A 12,579-nucleotide genomic window follows, 5' to 3' on the forward strand; every position below is an offset into this window, starting at 1 on the left:
GAAAGTGAAAGACTTGTTTCTCCTTAATCACCATCACTCCAGACCCCTTAGCAAAATTCAGGTCTTCAACAGGTGTTCTATATCATCCTTAGAGCTCCCTCCTCCATAACCCTTAAAATGCACCCATTCTTCCTCATCTTTCTCCTTAAAACTTATTAGAACAATGCTTTTCCTGGTCATACTCCCTTTCTGCTTTTCCCATGGACCCCCTGTATCCTCAATGATATTTTCAGAACAGAAAGACCAACATTCGGAGGAAATTCAGATTTCTTCACAGCTCAGCTCCTCAAGGCAGTTCTGGCTACCTGGGCAGCAGTGGCTCCTGCCAGAGCGCAGATCTGCCTCCAGCTCCATTCCAGCAGGGCAGGCCTGAGAGGCAAGGAGACAGCCTGGAGGACAGCAGGCACTGTCAAGACTGCGACCATTAGAGAGCGGTACTTACGCCTGATCATACAGACATAAAGACAGTGGTACCAAAGACTGGGAATGATTAATTTACTCGCATCGATACTGCCTTTCCGAGTGTGCCATTTTCATTTATTCACTCCCATCCTGCCACATCTGTTAAAGAGTCTGAGGCAGTTTAGCATTCACTACAATACAGCAATTCCATGTAGTTTCTGAATTGTGAAATAAAAAGCCTTTCAAAAAAAAAAATCAAAGAACATGAACCTCTTCCACATAAAAATCCGACAGTGACTTCCTTTTTAAAAACAAGTTCAAAATTAGAGCCAGAGAGAGAAATTTACAGTGAACGTGAGAGAAAATGAGCATGTTTTCAGTAGGATCACTTTGGGCTTCCTTCTGGAAGAGCAGTGGGACAATGGCTGCTTTAACTAATAAAGGATTATACAGATGTGATTTAGTTTCAAAACGCTTTGGTGAATCCAAACTGGGGCTTTTTTGCTTCCCTTAAGGCCTACCTACCTATCGTTCAGTGAGACTATCAAAGAAATAATTTTAAGCAGCAGGCTTAAAATTAAAGTTAAAATAGGCCACTTTAAAGCTAATTTTAACCAAGAAATAAATGAGTGCCTTGAAGATAAGAAAACATTTTTAGATTATTAAAAATTTAAAACAATTTAATTAAGCCTACAATCAAAAATGCCCCTTATAACAATGGCAGATAAGAATATAAATACTACATATTTATAACTGCTCCAGAAAATAAAAATTATCTCCATAAAGGAACAATATCCCAAGCTCTTCTCTAATTATCGTACCAATTAAATTTTATATTTAATATAAATATAATGCATAGTATACTTTATATAGTATGACTTTATAACAATAAACATAAGTATTAATATAAATATACATATTATTTTTTTCTAATTGAAGTACAATCTCTGGTGTACAGCACAATGTCCCAGTCATGCATATACACACATATATTCACTTTCATATTTTAATATAAACATAAATTAAATGTCCTAACAAAGGACAAAAAAATTATCCTTCGTTAGCCAGCCATCTGATGGTCTCCACTTCCTCCATTCTGCCTGAAAAATACTGAATTGATTCACAAAAACAAAAAGCATGGCCACAATTATCCCCGAGGACACAAGGCCACCTGATTCAGTTCAACACAACATGGTTCAGTTCTGTCTGAAACTCCATGCTTCTAAGTAGGTCATCCATGGGGAACATAATTCATCACTATAGAACAAATTATCAAGATGTATCCAGCCTAAAAATTTCTTTGTCTTTTCATCACATCTTTTGAACATCTACTTCTAAATGACAGCAAATTCCTCATATTCATGAAGTGGAAATAACATTCTCTGGTTCCAATTACCACCCTACCAGCCATATTGGCTATTTTTCTTGATAACAAACAGCCTGTGCTTCAAGCGGCAAAGGGACCTACTCCTCATTTTTATCTGCTTCTTTATTAAGAAGCCCTGTTGGCTCTTCCTAAGTTAGTCTAAGTAGAATGCACAGGGAGGAGGAGAGTGACCATGAAGTTATATTTTTAACTGGAAAACTTCAGCATTGGGGGAAACGGCTGAGCATGGTTCCAAAGGAAAATTTCATCGACCATATGCAGACAATGCAGACTGCAGAAGGACAAATGCTATGGACTACCCCTCTCCTTCAGACTATACCAACACTAGTGCCCAACCGTGCCAGAGGAGCAAACAAGACAGGAGAGGCCAAGTCTCAGCACATATGCAGGGATGACGTAGAAGAGACTCTGTATGAACAGAACAGACTGTGCAGAATGGGCCTTTGCGGCCAATCACCCAGGTGATAACAGGTACCACACCGCGTTGAGCACCTATCCCCCAGGTACTCAACACAGTGTAACTGAAACTGGAGCAGCTCAATCTTCATATGCCATTCTAACAAAGACCAGAATGGAGAACAGTATGGGTCTAAAAGGACCACGAAAGTTTTTCTCTAAAATAAACACTACCCTATTCCTGAGGTCTCTGTGACCCTTTGACCTGGCTTACACCCAGAGAATCTTTCCCTCACTCCTTCAAACTTCTCAAATGGCCTCTGGTGTTTCAAGGAGAAGCTGACCTCTTTTGGCAAGGACTGTAATTCCTGGCTGCCAGACATGAAACAGACATGACATTGCCATTATAATTCACTGGCCTACTTTACTGCCAGAACACAGGAAAGTCTAAATAAACTAAACTAGCTTGAACTTATTTTTTCAACAACTATCTGAGCGCCTACTTTGTGCCAGGCCTATTCTAGGCCCTGGGGATTTGGCAATAAACAAGATAAATCCCCGGTCCTCATGAAGCTTACTTTCTAGCCCAAGCAACAGACAAAAAACAAAACAAAAAACCCCACAAACAAGTGAACAAATACGCAGGAGAGTAGGGATAATGCCTGGGTCAGGGCCTTCTCATAGAGAAAACAGTGAAGGAGAGAGCAGTAAAGAGTGAAGCGAGGGCCAGGTTGTGAAGGACTTTGGAGGCCTGCATTAAACAGTTTGGCCTTTATTCTAAGTGCATGCAGAAATCACCAGAGAATTTTAAAAATGGGTAACAGGATCTGGGATATTTTTTAAAGATGACTTTGTCTGCTACATGGAGAATGGACGAAATTAGAAGCAGGGACACCAGCAAAGGAGATATTACAAAAGTCTAGGCCAGGGCCAACCAAAGCTTGAACTAGCTTGGCAGAGGTGTCAATGATTAAGCAGTTAGACAAATCGGCTAAGAGCTACAGGATTCATTGTAAAGGAAGATAATAGTTCTACTTTTCTTAATGAATTTGACCAGAAGACAAATATATCTCAATTTAATTTAAAAACAAGACTTCACTAAAACTATCCTGTGTACTTTCAATGTAGCTACATGATTTAGATAAAAGGGTAATAAAGCTCATGCTAATTTTTTTATAACAAGGACATTTTAAAGCATACTAATGCAAATCTAGTTAAAATACAAACTCTGGCCAACAAAATTGACCATGAAAAGTTTATAACCTAAAGAACTAAGTTTCATGTGGTTGCATTTTTTTAAGATTCTTAAATTTTTGTTTTGTTCAAAGACTGGTAATTGACTTTTAATTTGCCCTGAATGGTATTCAGTATGTACAATAATTAAAATAAGGCTTTCTCTGTAAATAAATACCTTAAAAATTTCTGATCTAAGCAGTCAACAGATGTTTAAGCAACTAGTCAGCATTAAAGCCTGGATGGCTCAGAACCAAATTCTGGATGGGCCAACGAAAGATCCACTTCACCTCCAGAGTACAGGTGTATCCAGAGAATGTGGAAACCACTCACAACTATTTGGGAGCTTCAGTGAATGAAGCCACTGCCGTGTTATTCAGAGCAGACACTAACAGCAATAAAATGTACTGAATGAAGGGCAGAGAAGGAACAGGGTTGACAACAATACCAGAGGTGATGCTCTTTTTTCTTTGCTTTTCCCATTTCCCTTAGTTAGTCATCTTCAACTGGTCTTCATCTGATAGACCAGTATTAAAATAATCTTGGTCCCACTATGTTTACCTACCATTTCAAACACTACTGCTAGGCTAAGCAGCTGTCAGATATTTACACTAAATCTCAAAAAATAATGCTTCAAACATTCTCCCCCAGAAGACCAGCCTTTACTGTAAGTAATTAAAATTATGCATTTCGGGGAGGAGATATAGCTCAAGTGGTACAGCACATGTTTAGCATCCATGAGGTCCTGGGTTCAATCCCCAGTACCTCCTCTAAAAATAAACGAACCTAATTACTTCACCCCCACCAAACTAAAATAATTAAATAACACAATAATAAATAAGTGAAATAATTTTAAAAATAATATATTTCAAATAAGTGTAACTCTTTTTAATATTTTTAAATGTGAAAAAAAGTGTGTATGGTAGTTGGCCTAAAGTTTCTGGTATCACCCTCTTCAAGAAAAATGGCTTCCTCAAAAACTAACATTTTCTCTTGTGCTGTTTCTACCTATCAAAAAACTCACAAACACTTATCAATTCTGTTAGCCGCTTTCATTTATGCAAAATATGACTTATAATTTTTCCAACAAATTTTTAAGTCTTTTGTGTATTTCTCAACAAGTAATACTGTTAACATTTAATTTTAAATGTCCTAAGGCTGACAAATATATCATACATATGTATAGCATTTCAATTTAGATGTTTTACAGACTAATGATTATGTATAACTACTCCCTATGTTCAAATCTAAAACTAAAACATAAAATTTTTGATCTTAAAAATTTACTATAAAAGTAACTATACTACAAAACTATTTTATGATACCGTTAAGGATTTTTTTTTTTAAGCCGGTCATCTACTCATATCCCCTACCTTGCTCCCACTGCATCAACATGAATAATCTTCCTAAACTTCGTCAAGAAAGCCCATGCAAAACACAGATTGAGACATACATGTAATTATAGATTGAAACTAAAATTCGCAACTAGCAAACCAAAAAGTAAACTGTGACTGGCTAAGCTTACATCTAAATTCTGATTCTAAAGGAAATATTTCTACAACAGCAAGTGCACAGAAATATCAAAGAACACTGCAGAAGAGGGTAATAATGTGTTAGCTTTCTTCCTTGAGAGTGTACTATAGGGACCTGGAGGGGCTAATCTAGAATGCAATGGGCTTTAGAATAGGAAGCTTCAAAACAGCAATGGCAGAGAATTAAAACAAACAATCCAATCCTCTCCAGCCCTCTTATTTTAATCCTACCAACTGAGTCATGTAACTTGCACAATGATACCAAGATATCCCTGCTGTACCGTCCCCAAGTCAGTGAAGAGAAGACGTTTCTCCTTTATTACATCTTCAAAAAGTGAAATCTAAGAATCTGGAGAGGAGAGGGGGGAATCTCACATGTATATGTTGTGTCTGTCTGGGTCGCACGTGTGCCTGCTGTTATTTTTAAATTAATTACCAAGTAGTTATGGAATAATGCTTTAAAAGATGGGGGAAATTACGCTTTAGGGCAGCAATAATTCTCTCAAGCAAAGGCCCCTCCCCAGATAATTATTCATTCACTGAGCACGTGTATAACTTGAAGTTGAGAGTTTATTTTTGAGGAAATGTCAAGTGTACCAGGAGTTAACTGCGATGCAAAGAGCAAGCATCACTAAAAACCACATCGCTCCACACCTTACAGTCAATGCCTAGAGGGAGGGAAGACCGCGAGCGCAAAAACAAGCAGACACCTGACCTTGCCCACAAGTCAAATGGTTCTGCACCCCTCCCCCTAGCTTCCCCGGGAGCCACTTCACGCCATCCCAATTGGTCAGTCAGCCTGTTTCAGCACCTGCCTGGCAGTGACAAGGGAATCTCCACGGAAGACGGCAGGGTCTGAAAGGAGGCGGCCTCGGAAACGCGGAGGCCCGGGAGGAAAGGATTCTAAGAAGAAAAGGAGCAGAGGATCTTCAGAGGGATGAGGCCGGGCGGTCAGAGGTTAGTGGAGACACGGCTGGGGAAGAGGATGGGAGAGAGGGGAGGGAGGTCTCAGGAGGGCCCAGAGGAGGTTGAGAGGTCGAGGGCAGCCGAAAGAGAAGAGCAAAGGGGCTGGGAGGCCTGGGAGGCCTGGGGATGCGGAGGGAGGACAGCGGGGCGGTAGGGGCAGGAGCTGCAGTGGCCAGGGGCAGCCCCGGCGCGCGGACTCACGTTCTCCCACCAGGAGGATCCGCACGTCTTTTTTCATGTCGGCGGCTCGCAGGGGCCGGTCTCGGCCCGCACGCATGGAGCGGACTCCTGTCTCCCGGAGCGCCCGGCCCGCGGCGCCGCTCTCCCCGCGCGGCTGGCGCCGCCTGCCAGCCTCCCCCACCGCCCCGCCCGAGCCTCTACCGACCGGGCGCGCCGCGCCGCCCCCTCGGCTGCTTCCCCGCTCGAGAGCCGGGACAGCGCCAGCTCCGCCTCCTCCGGCTCCGCGGGCAGCGGCGGCGGCGGGGCCGACGGGCCGCCGCGAGGGACATGCGCCTTCGGAACGCGAACGCTCTCCGGGCCTGAGCTGCGCCCCCGCCGTCAGGCTCGCAGCAGCGCAACTCCGGGGAGTCTGGCCCACTCTCCTCCGGAAAGGGCAGCCAAGCATAGCGTTTGGACCAGGAATTGGAGTGGCAGATTCGCTGGTCTGACCCTATTTTTTTTACCAGATAGGAGCAGGAGAAGTTCCTCGTCCAAGGTCACATAGCTAGAACTTGGCTGTGTGATCCAGGGCGGGAATATTCTCACTGGACGAAAAACTCCAGGAAGGCAGCCACCTGTCTATCTGGTTTTCAGCAGTTGCCCCCACCTGATTGGACATAGCCCTCAGAAAGTGCTTGACTGAGTAAAAGGTGCCGACCTCCCAGGATCCAGTCCTTTCCACTACCCAAAGCCCGCCACCTTAGCTGCTTTTTATCTGTGATGCTTATAAAATACAATTCTAAATAATGCGATTAGTTTCTACACTGTGTAGTCAGATTCATTTCTTTGTAACCAAACAGTGATTTTTCCTTTCTCTATGTGGTTTACTTTAGGCAGGGTCTTCTGATACTTCTCTTTATATAGGTTTGCCCAGCGCAGTGCTGGACGTGTAGGTGGCACTAGATAATCAACTGTTACTGAGTTTTCTGCCATTGCATTCATTTCCTGCGACTCTCTCCATCTGGAGGAACTTGTTGCTATATCTCTAATGCTTAAACAGTGCTTGGCACATAGTGGGACATGATAAATAGATAGAATAAACAAGGAAAAGCTGTCTGCACATTATGCCTTTTTTTCTATCTTAAATATTACAAAATGGATTTTTGTACATGCGTGCTGGGTAAAGACTTTGACATGGGGAATTTCTGGAAGGCAGGGGTTAGGAAGAAGAGTTTATTTGTGGGGGTGGGGACATTGCAGAGATAATGCTTCAAACCTCTTTCGTGAATAAAACTGACTTAAAAATCCAGACTCAAGAGCTGAAGGAAGACAACAACCAGAAAGCACTTACAGCCAGCACTGTAATGGTTTGGTACAAAAGAAGACCACTAATGTGGGAGGGGGAGCCCGACAGGCCAGAGTGCACCTCCTGCAAGGTGGGTTTCTCTTTACAGCACCTCTCTGTCTCTCTGTCAGCTTTACTTCTGAAGCTCTGGCCTCCCTCCTTGCCTTGAGCTCCGTGCCCTTCTCACGTTAACAGTCCTCCATCAGGGGTTACTCTGAAGTTCTCCTGGAGACCGCACAGTTCAGTGATTAAAAGCAGGGACTCTGGAGTTGGCCTGCCTAAGTCTGAACCTCAGCTTTGCCAATGACTAGCTGTATGTCATCAGACACATGGCTTAATATCACTAAGTCCCATCTGCCAAATGGAAATAATGCCTCATGGGATTGTTATAAAGATTAAATGAGTTACTATAACAGGAAAAGTCTTAGAATAGTGCCTGCTACGTGGTCAGTTATATACAAACATTGGATAAATAAGTTGTGAGAGAAGTGACTGCCAGACACCTCTCTGAGCCTGAGGACAGAGCCACACGATGACACATCCTGCAGCAAAACAAGCCAGAGAATGGAGTTGTTGGCAGTGGAATTTACTGCTGGAATTTATTACAGATTGATTACTGTATATGAAGTAGATCGGATAAAGCCAAGAGGACAGTTTGGTATCTAGAAGACACTAGTGGAATTTTCCTCTAGGATGCTGGGAAGGTGGTCTACCTTCACAAGACAGACTTCATGCCTCCTCAGTGTGCAGGAGACACTGGGAGGTCTCAGAAAAGTACTTGTGCCAGGAGATAAGAGGATCCATCTTTTATGCCTATCAAAGAAGGAACCTGTAACATAGCTCTCTCTGAGTCTTAGGACAGTGGAACACCCAGAGACAGTGGGCTGGCCTGCTGGGTAGAAGATAGAGTGTGTGCTAAATGACTGACATTGGGTGGAACAAGAGGCTGGTCTTCGATTGGTGCGTTAGACATAGTCCTGGGCAGGAAGCCAAGTAAGACGGGTTGGCATGGGTCCCACTCTTTAGACCCGTCTATCTCTGGTCTCTCACATTAAACCCAAAGTGGCATCCATCTTCACTTTTGTTTCCCATTCCTTCCAGGAAGACTTCCTCCTTTCCATGCCAAGACTACTCTGGTGGAGCAGGAAAGTCCAATGCTTTGACATGGAGTATATCTTTTATCATGCCTTTAAATGCACTTGTTCTTGGCTCACTGGTCAATTATCCATGTCCTCTGCATAGTCACATGGATTGGTCTCTAGAGGACATGGTTTCTGTTTACTTGATTTGGCCAGAAGATACACCACTCAGCAAAATTACTGTTAAAAGGCATTTGATGATAACTAACCACACTGAAAGGACATTTTGCCGGACAAGAGACTTATCTGTTAATGAAGTTGCACCCAGTTTTCTTTTTAATTTTCTCAAGCTCCTTTAGATACATATTGTAAAACAAATACCCTCAGTTAAGAGATAATTGATATTCAGAAGCTGCTCAGACCTTCTTGCCCCCAGGTGGCCTGAATTCCCTAATGTCATGGGCTCTGGGGTCCACCTCTAATACTTTGCCAGCTGTGTAACACTGCACAAGTAACACAACCTCTCTGAAAAACGTTAACCCCTTCTGCCAAATGGCGTTAGCTCACAGGGCTATTTGAGAATTAAATTAAATAATGCAGTAAGGCAATTATCACACTGCTTAACATACAGGACCTGCTCATATATTATCCCTAACAGCTGCATTGTTAAATTTGGAATTCATTTGCTGATTTGCATTATCTTTCCAAGGGCAAATTGATTAGCCTGCCCACCCAAATTGTAAACTCTGAAAGACAAAAATGCATTTAATATATTTTTAATCACTGTAAATTAAAATGTTTGCTGATTTTTTTTAATATTATGTATTTTATGGCTGACTTATTATTAATACCAACCAGTGATTCTCAAAAGGTTTTAGACCATTTCCACAAAACAAAAAATTCCAAAAATAAGTAAATTTATAATTTATCTCTGCAAAGAAATCACCACAATTAAATATGTCCCAAGAAATAATTCAAAAGAAGAAATATATATACATATTCTATTTACAGCCTCATTACACAATAGCAAAAAATGGAAAATATACAATTATTAAGGAATAGCTAAATGAAGTAGGACATAAAATTATTGGAACTTTTGCAGTCATTAAAACTAATGACTATTAAAGATATGGAAAAGTATTTACAAAATACGTGAAAAAAACAGAAATATAAAACCATATATACAATTACAACTATATAAAAACTAAATGCAATATATACATTTATGTCACTTTTACCCTCTATACCTTTGCAATTTTCAACTTTTACAAGCATGCACAAGTATTAATTGGGTAATGGATGTACACAAATATTAGATGAGAGTACAAAGGAAGAGAAAGTGTGTTACCGATTATGAATTTTTAGTACAATCATCTTCTGTGTAAAATGTCAAAGTTAATAATATCTTTTAAATAAAAGTAATAGAAATATTTAGAAGAATTGCAATGCTTTAAGTGAGACATTAATGTAGGAGGGCATGTTTATAAAATGATTTAACAAATATTTATTAAGTTTCCACCATGTGCAGTGTTCTGCATTAGGGGCTAGGGACACAGTTATGAATAACACAGACTTACATGGGAGGCAAGTTGTGGATGAGGAAGTTTGGGCATTCCTGTTTCTCACCAGAATCCTCCATATCATTCCCTATCTGTCCAAAACCTTTCATAAGAGGCGGCATCTCCTAATCTAAATTTCTCTCTACCTCCTCCCTCCCCACTCCACCCCTAGCCAAAACCAGCCAGACTTGTGTGACTGTGTCCCCCTCCTAGTAATCTGCTTTCCCTGCCTGGCTGTGTTAACAGACAAGCACACAATGCCTTCACCCACCAAAATGCAAATATGCTCAGAAATCTCCCAGGAAAATGACCACGGCTTTAGCTTGAGTGGTCTTATCTTAGCTGCTGCTGCTGCTGCTGGTGAGTCAGCTCTGATCAGACCTAAACTCATCGTGCACATACTGCCATGTTAGACACAGGGACAGTGAAAGACTCCAGTCCCCTTGGTAGAGTCCAGAGCCACTCCAGGGTAGCAGCTTGCAGCTGTGGCTTCCCTCGGGATAAGGTGGGCAGGGGGAGACACTCCCAGCAAAGCACACGACGTGCAAAAATTTCACTATGTGACACAAAGCAAGGAGGCTGGGGCGGAGGGGGCATGTGTGGGAGGATGATAAGAGATGGAGGCTAGAAGTAGGTGAACGTAGAGACAGGAAGCAGAACTTTCTTCTGTAGGCATCGGTGAGCACTGAGGAGTTCTAAGCAGGGAAGGGACGTGATCTGATTTCCATTTGGGGAAATTCACATTATTAGAATGAGACTGGATGGGGAGGGGGTTCTGACCAGAGATAGAGGAGCTTGAATTAAAATAATCTGGGAGACAAGTGATCAGAATCTGAACCAGATGGGGGTGTGGGTATAGCTCAGTGGTAGAGTGTGTGCTTGGCATGTGCGAGGGCCTGGGCTCAATCCCTGCTACCTCCATATAAAAAATAAAATTAAAAAATATATACTGAACACTATAGAGTGCAGAGGGAAGGAGGAGGGGCCGGAGTTGAGGTGATTTGAGGAGGAAAAATCCAGTGTCAGAACTTGGTGACTAATTGTACAGAAGGTGGTAAAAGGAAAGCTCCTATGGTAACTCCGAGACATTGTGTTTTGAAGACTGTCACTGACCAAAGCCATAAGGCTTTCTCCCCCAGAGAGTGGTTTTTTGTTTGTTTTTTTTCTGAAAAATAAAGGTGAAACAATTTCACTGAGCAGGTAAGGAAGAAAGTCTTCCACATTGCACCAGACCAGTCTCTTACAATCGTGTTTCCCAAAGTGGTGGAATAAGACAGAAGTGTAAATGGTGCAGGGACGTCAGAAAGCGACTCTTGCGGACAGAAAGGTTTCCTTTTTCCATTATCCTTCCATCCTGATTAAGTCAAGGTGAAAGCCTCGTAAATCTTTAATACCTGATAATCTCCTTTTGAGCAAGAGAGAGAGACAGAGAGACAGACAGAGAGCCCTAAGTTCAGAAACTTGGACAGACAACGGTACCAAGCTAGACATATTGTTTGGTTTTCCTTGAAACATACATGTAGGCTCATCCCTCTATTTAAGCCACATGATTCTGGTTTCCATTTATATGAAGCTTTTAATGTTTCTTTTTAAAATACATGGATCTGAAGGGAGGAAAGTGAGTGAGTTTAGGAAAAATATTAAGTGAAAAATGGTACAGGAGATATGCAAATGTAACAAGAATCACGGCACATGAAAGACTGAAGCTTAGGAAAACTTTTCCTTAAAAAAAACAATAGCTGGAAGATATATCCCTAATCGAAACAAATCTCCAGTGTAACCCAAGCCATGTGTAATTAAAGAAGAAGATGGTAGTCGTCTGGAAGGACCCAGTGATTAGGGCTCCAAACAATTATGAATGCAGACGAATTTGGGGTTTGAGGCTAAGGGCTTGGCAGGAGTGGGGATAATGACACTAAACATTCTCCCTCTCCTGTCAAAAGCCCCAGCTGCCCTGGAGGAAGGGACTTCTCCCTTGTCCAGAGCAAGAGAGCCTGAGAGGTCTCCCCAGAGCACAGCATTGTCTCATTTTGTGGTTTGTTTTTGCAATCAGCTAGGAAATAAACTCTTCCAGGGGGAGGGTACAGCTCAGTGGTAGAGCGCATGCTTAGCATGCATGAGGTCCAGGGTTCAATCCCCAGTACCTCCATCAAGAAATAAGTAAGCAGGCAAACCTAATTACTTGCCTCCACAAAAAAAAAAAAAAAAAAAAAAAAAAAAGTGCAAAAAACATCAACTATACTTCAATTTAAAAAAAATTTTTAAAAAGTCTTCCAACTAAACTTGTCCTGGCAGGAGGGTGAGTATAGCTCCGGGGCAGAGCGCCTGCTTAGCATGCATGAGCATGCATGAGGTCCTGAGTTCAATCCCCAGTACCTCCATTAAAAAAATTAAATAAAAATAAACTTTTCCAGAAAAAAACGCATTTGAGCAAGGAGAAGCAAGGGACCAATTGATATAACTGTATTAGCAGTTTTCTTGTGCCTAAGAAGGTGATGGCTTCCTACTGAGCAGGTGGTTC

At 41.8% G+C, this 12,579-nt stretch overlaps 1 protein-coding gene across 4 annotated transcripts in view; it reads right to left on the minus strand.

The window, feature by feature from the left end:
• The window catches only part of RHOT1 (ras homolog family member T1), a 57,466-nt gene extending 50,900 nt beyond the window's left edge, over positions 1–6,566 (minus strand). Inside the window, exon 1 of one of the 4 annotated variants that reach the window (XM_006211988.4) lies at positions 6,118–6,566. In XM_006211988.4, coding sequence (XP_006212050.2) covers positions 6,118–6,541 — 424 coding nt within the window. In that variant the 5' untranslated portion in view covers positions 6,542–6,566. The remainder of the gene's footprint in view (positions 1–6,117) is intronic. The other 3 variants (XM_015245831.3, XM_015245829.3, XM_006211989.3) reach the window with 3 other exon arrangements.
• Positions 6,567–12,579: the final 6,013 nt, after the last annotated feature.

This window comes from Vicugna pacos, chromosome 16, assembly GCF_048564905.1.
Source record: "Vicugna pacos chromosome 16, VicPac4, whole genome shotgun sequence".
Lineage (NCBI taxonomy): Eukaryota > Metazoa > Chordata > Mammalia > Artiodactyla > Camelidae > Vicugna > Vicugna pacos.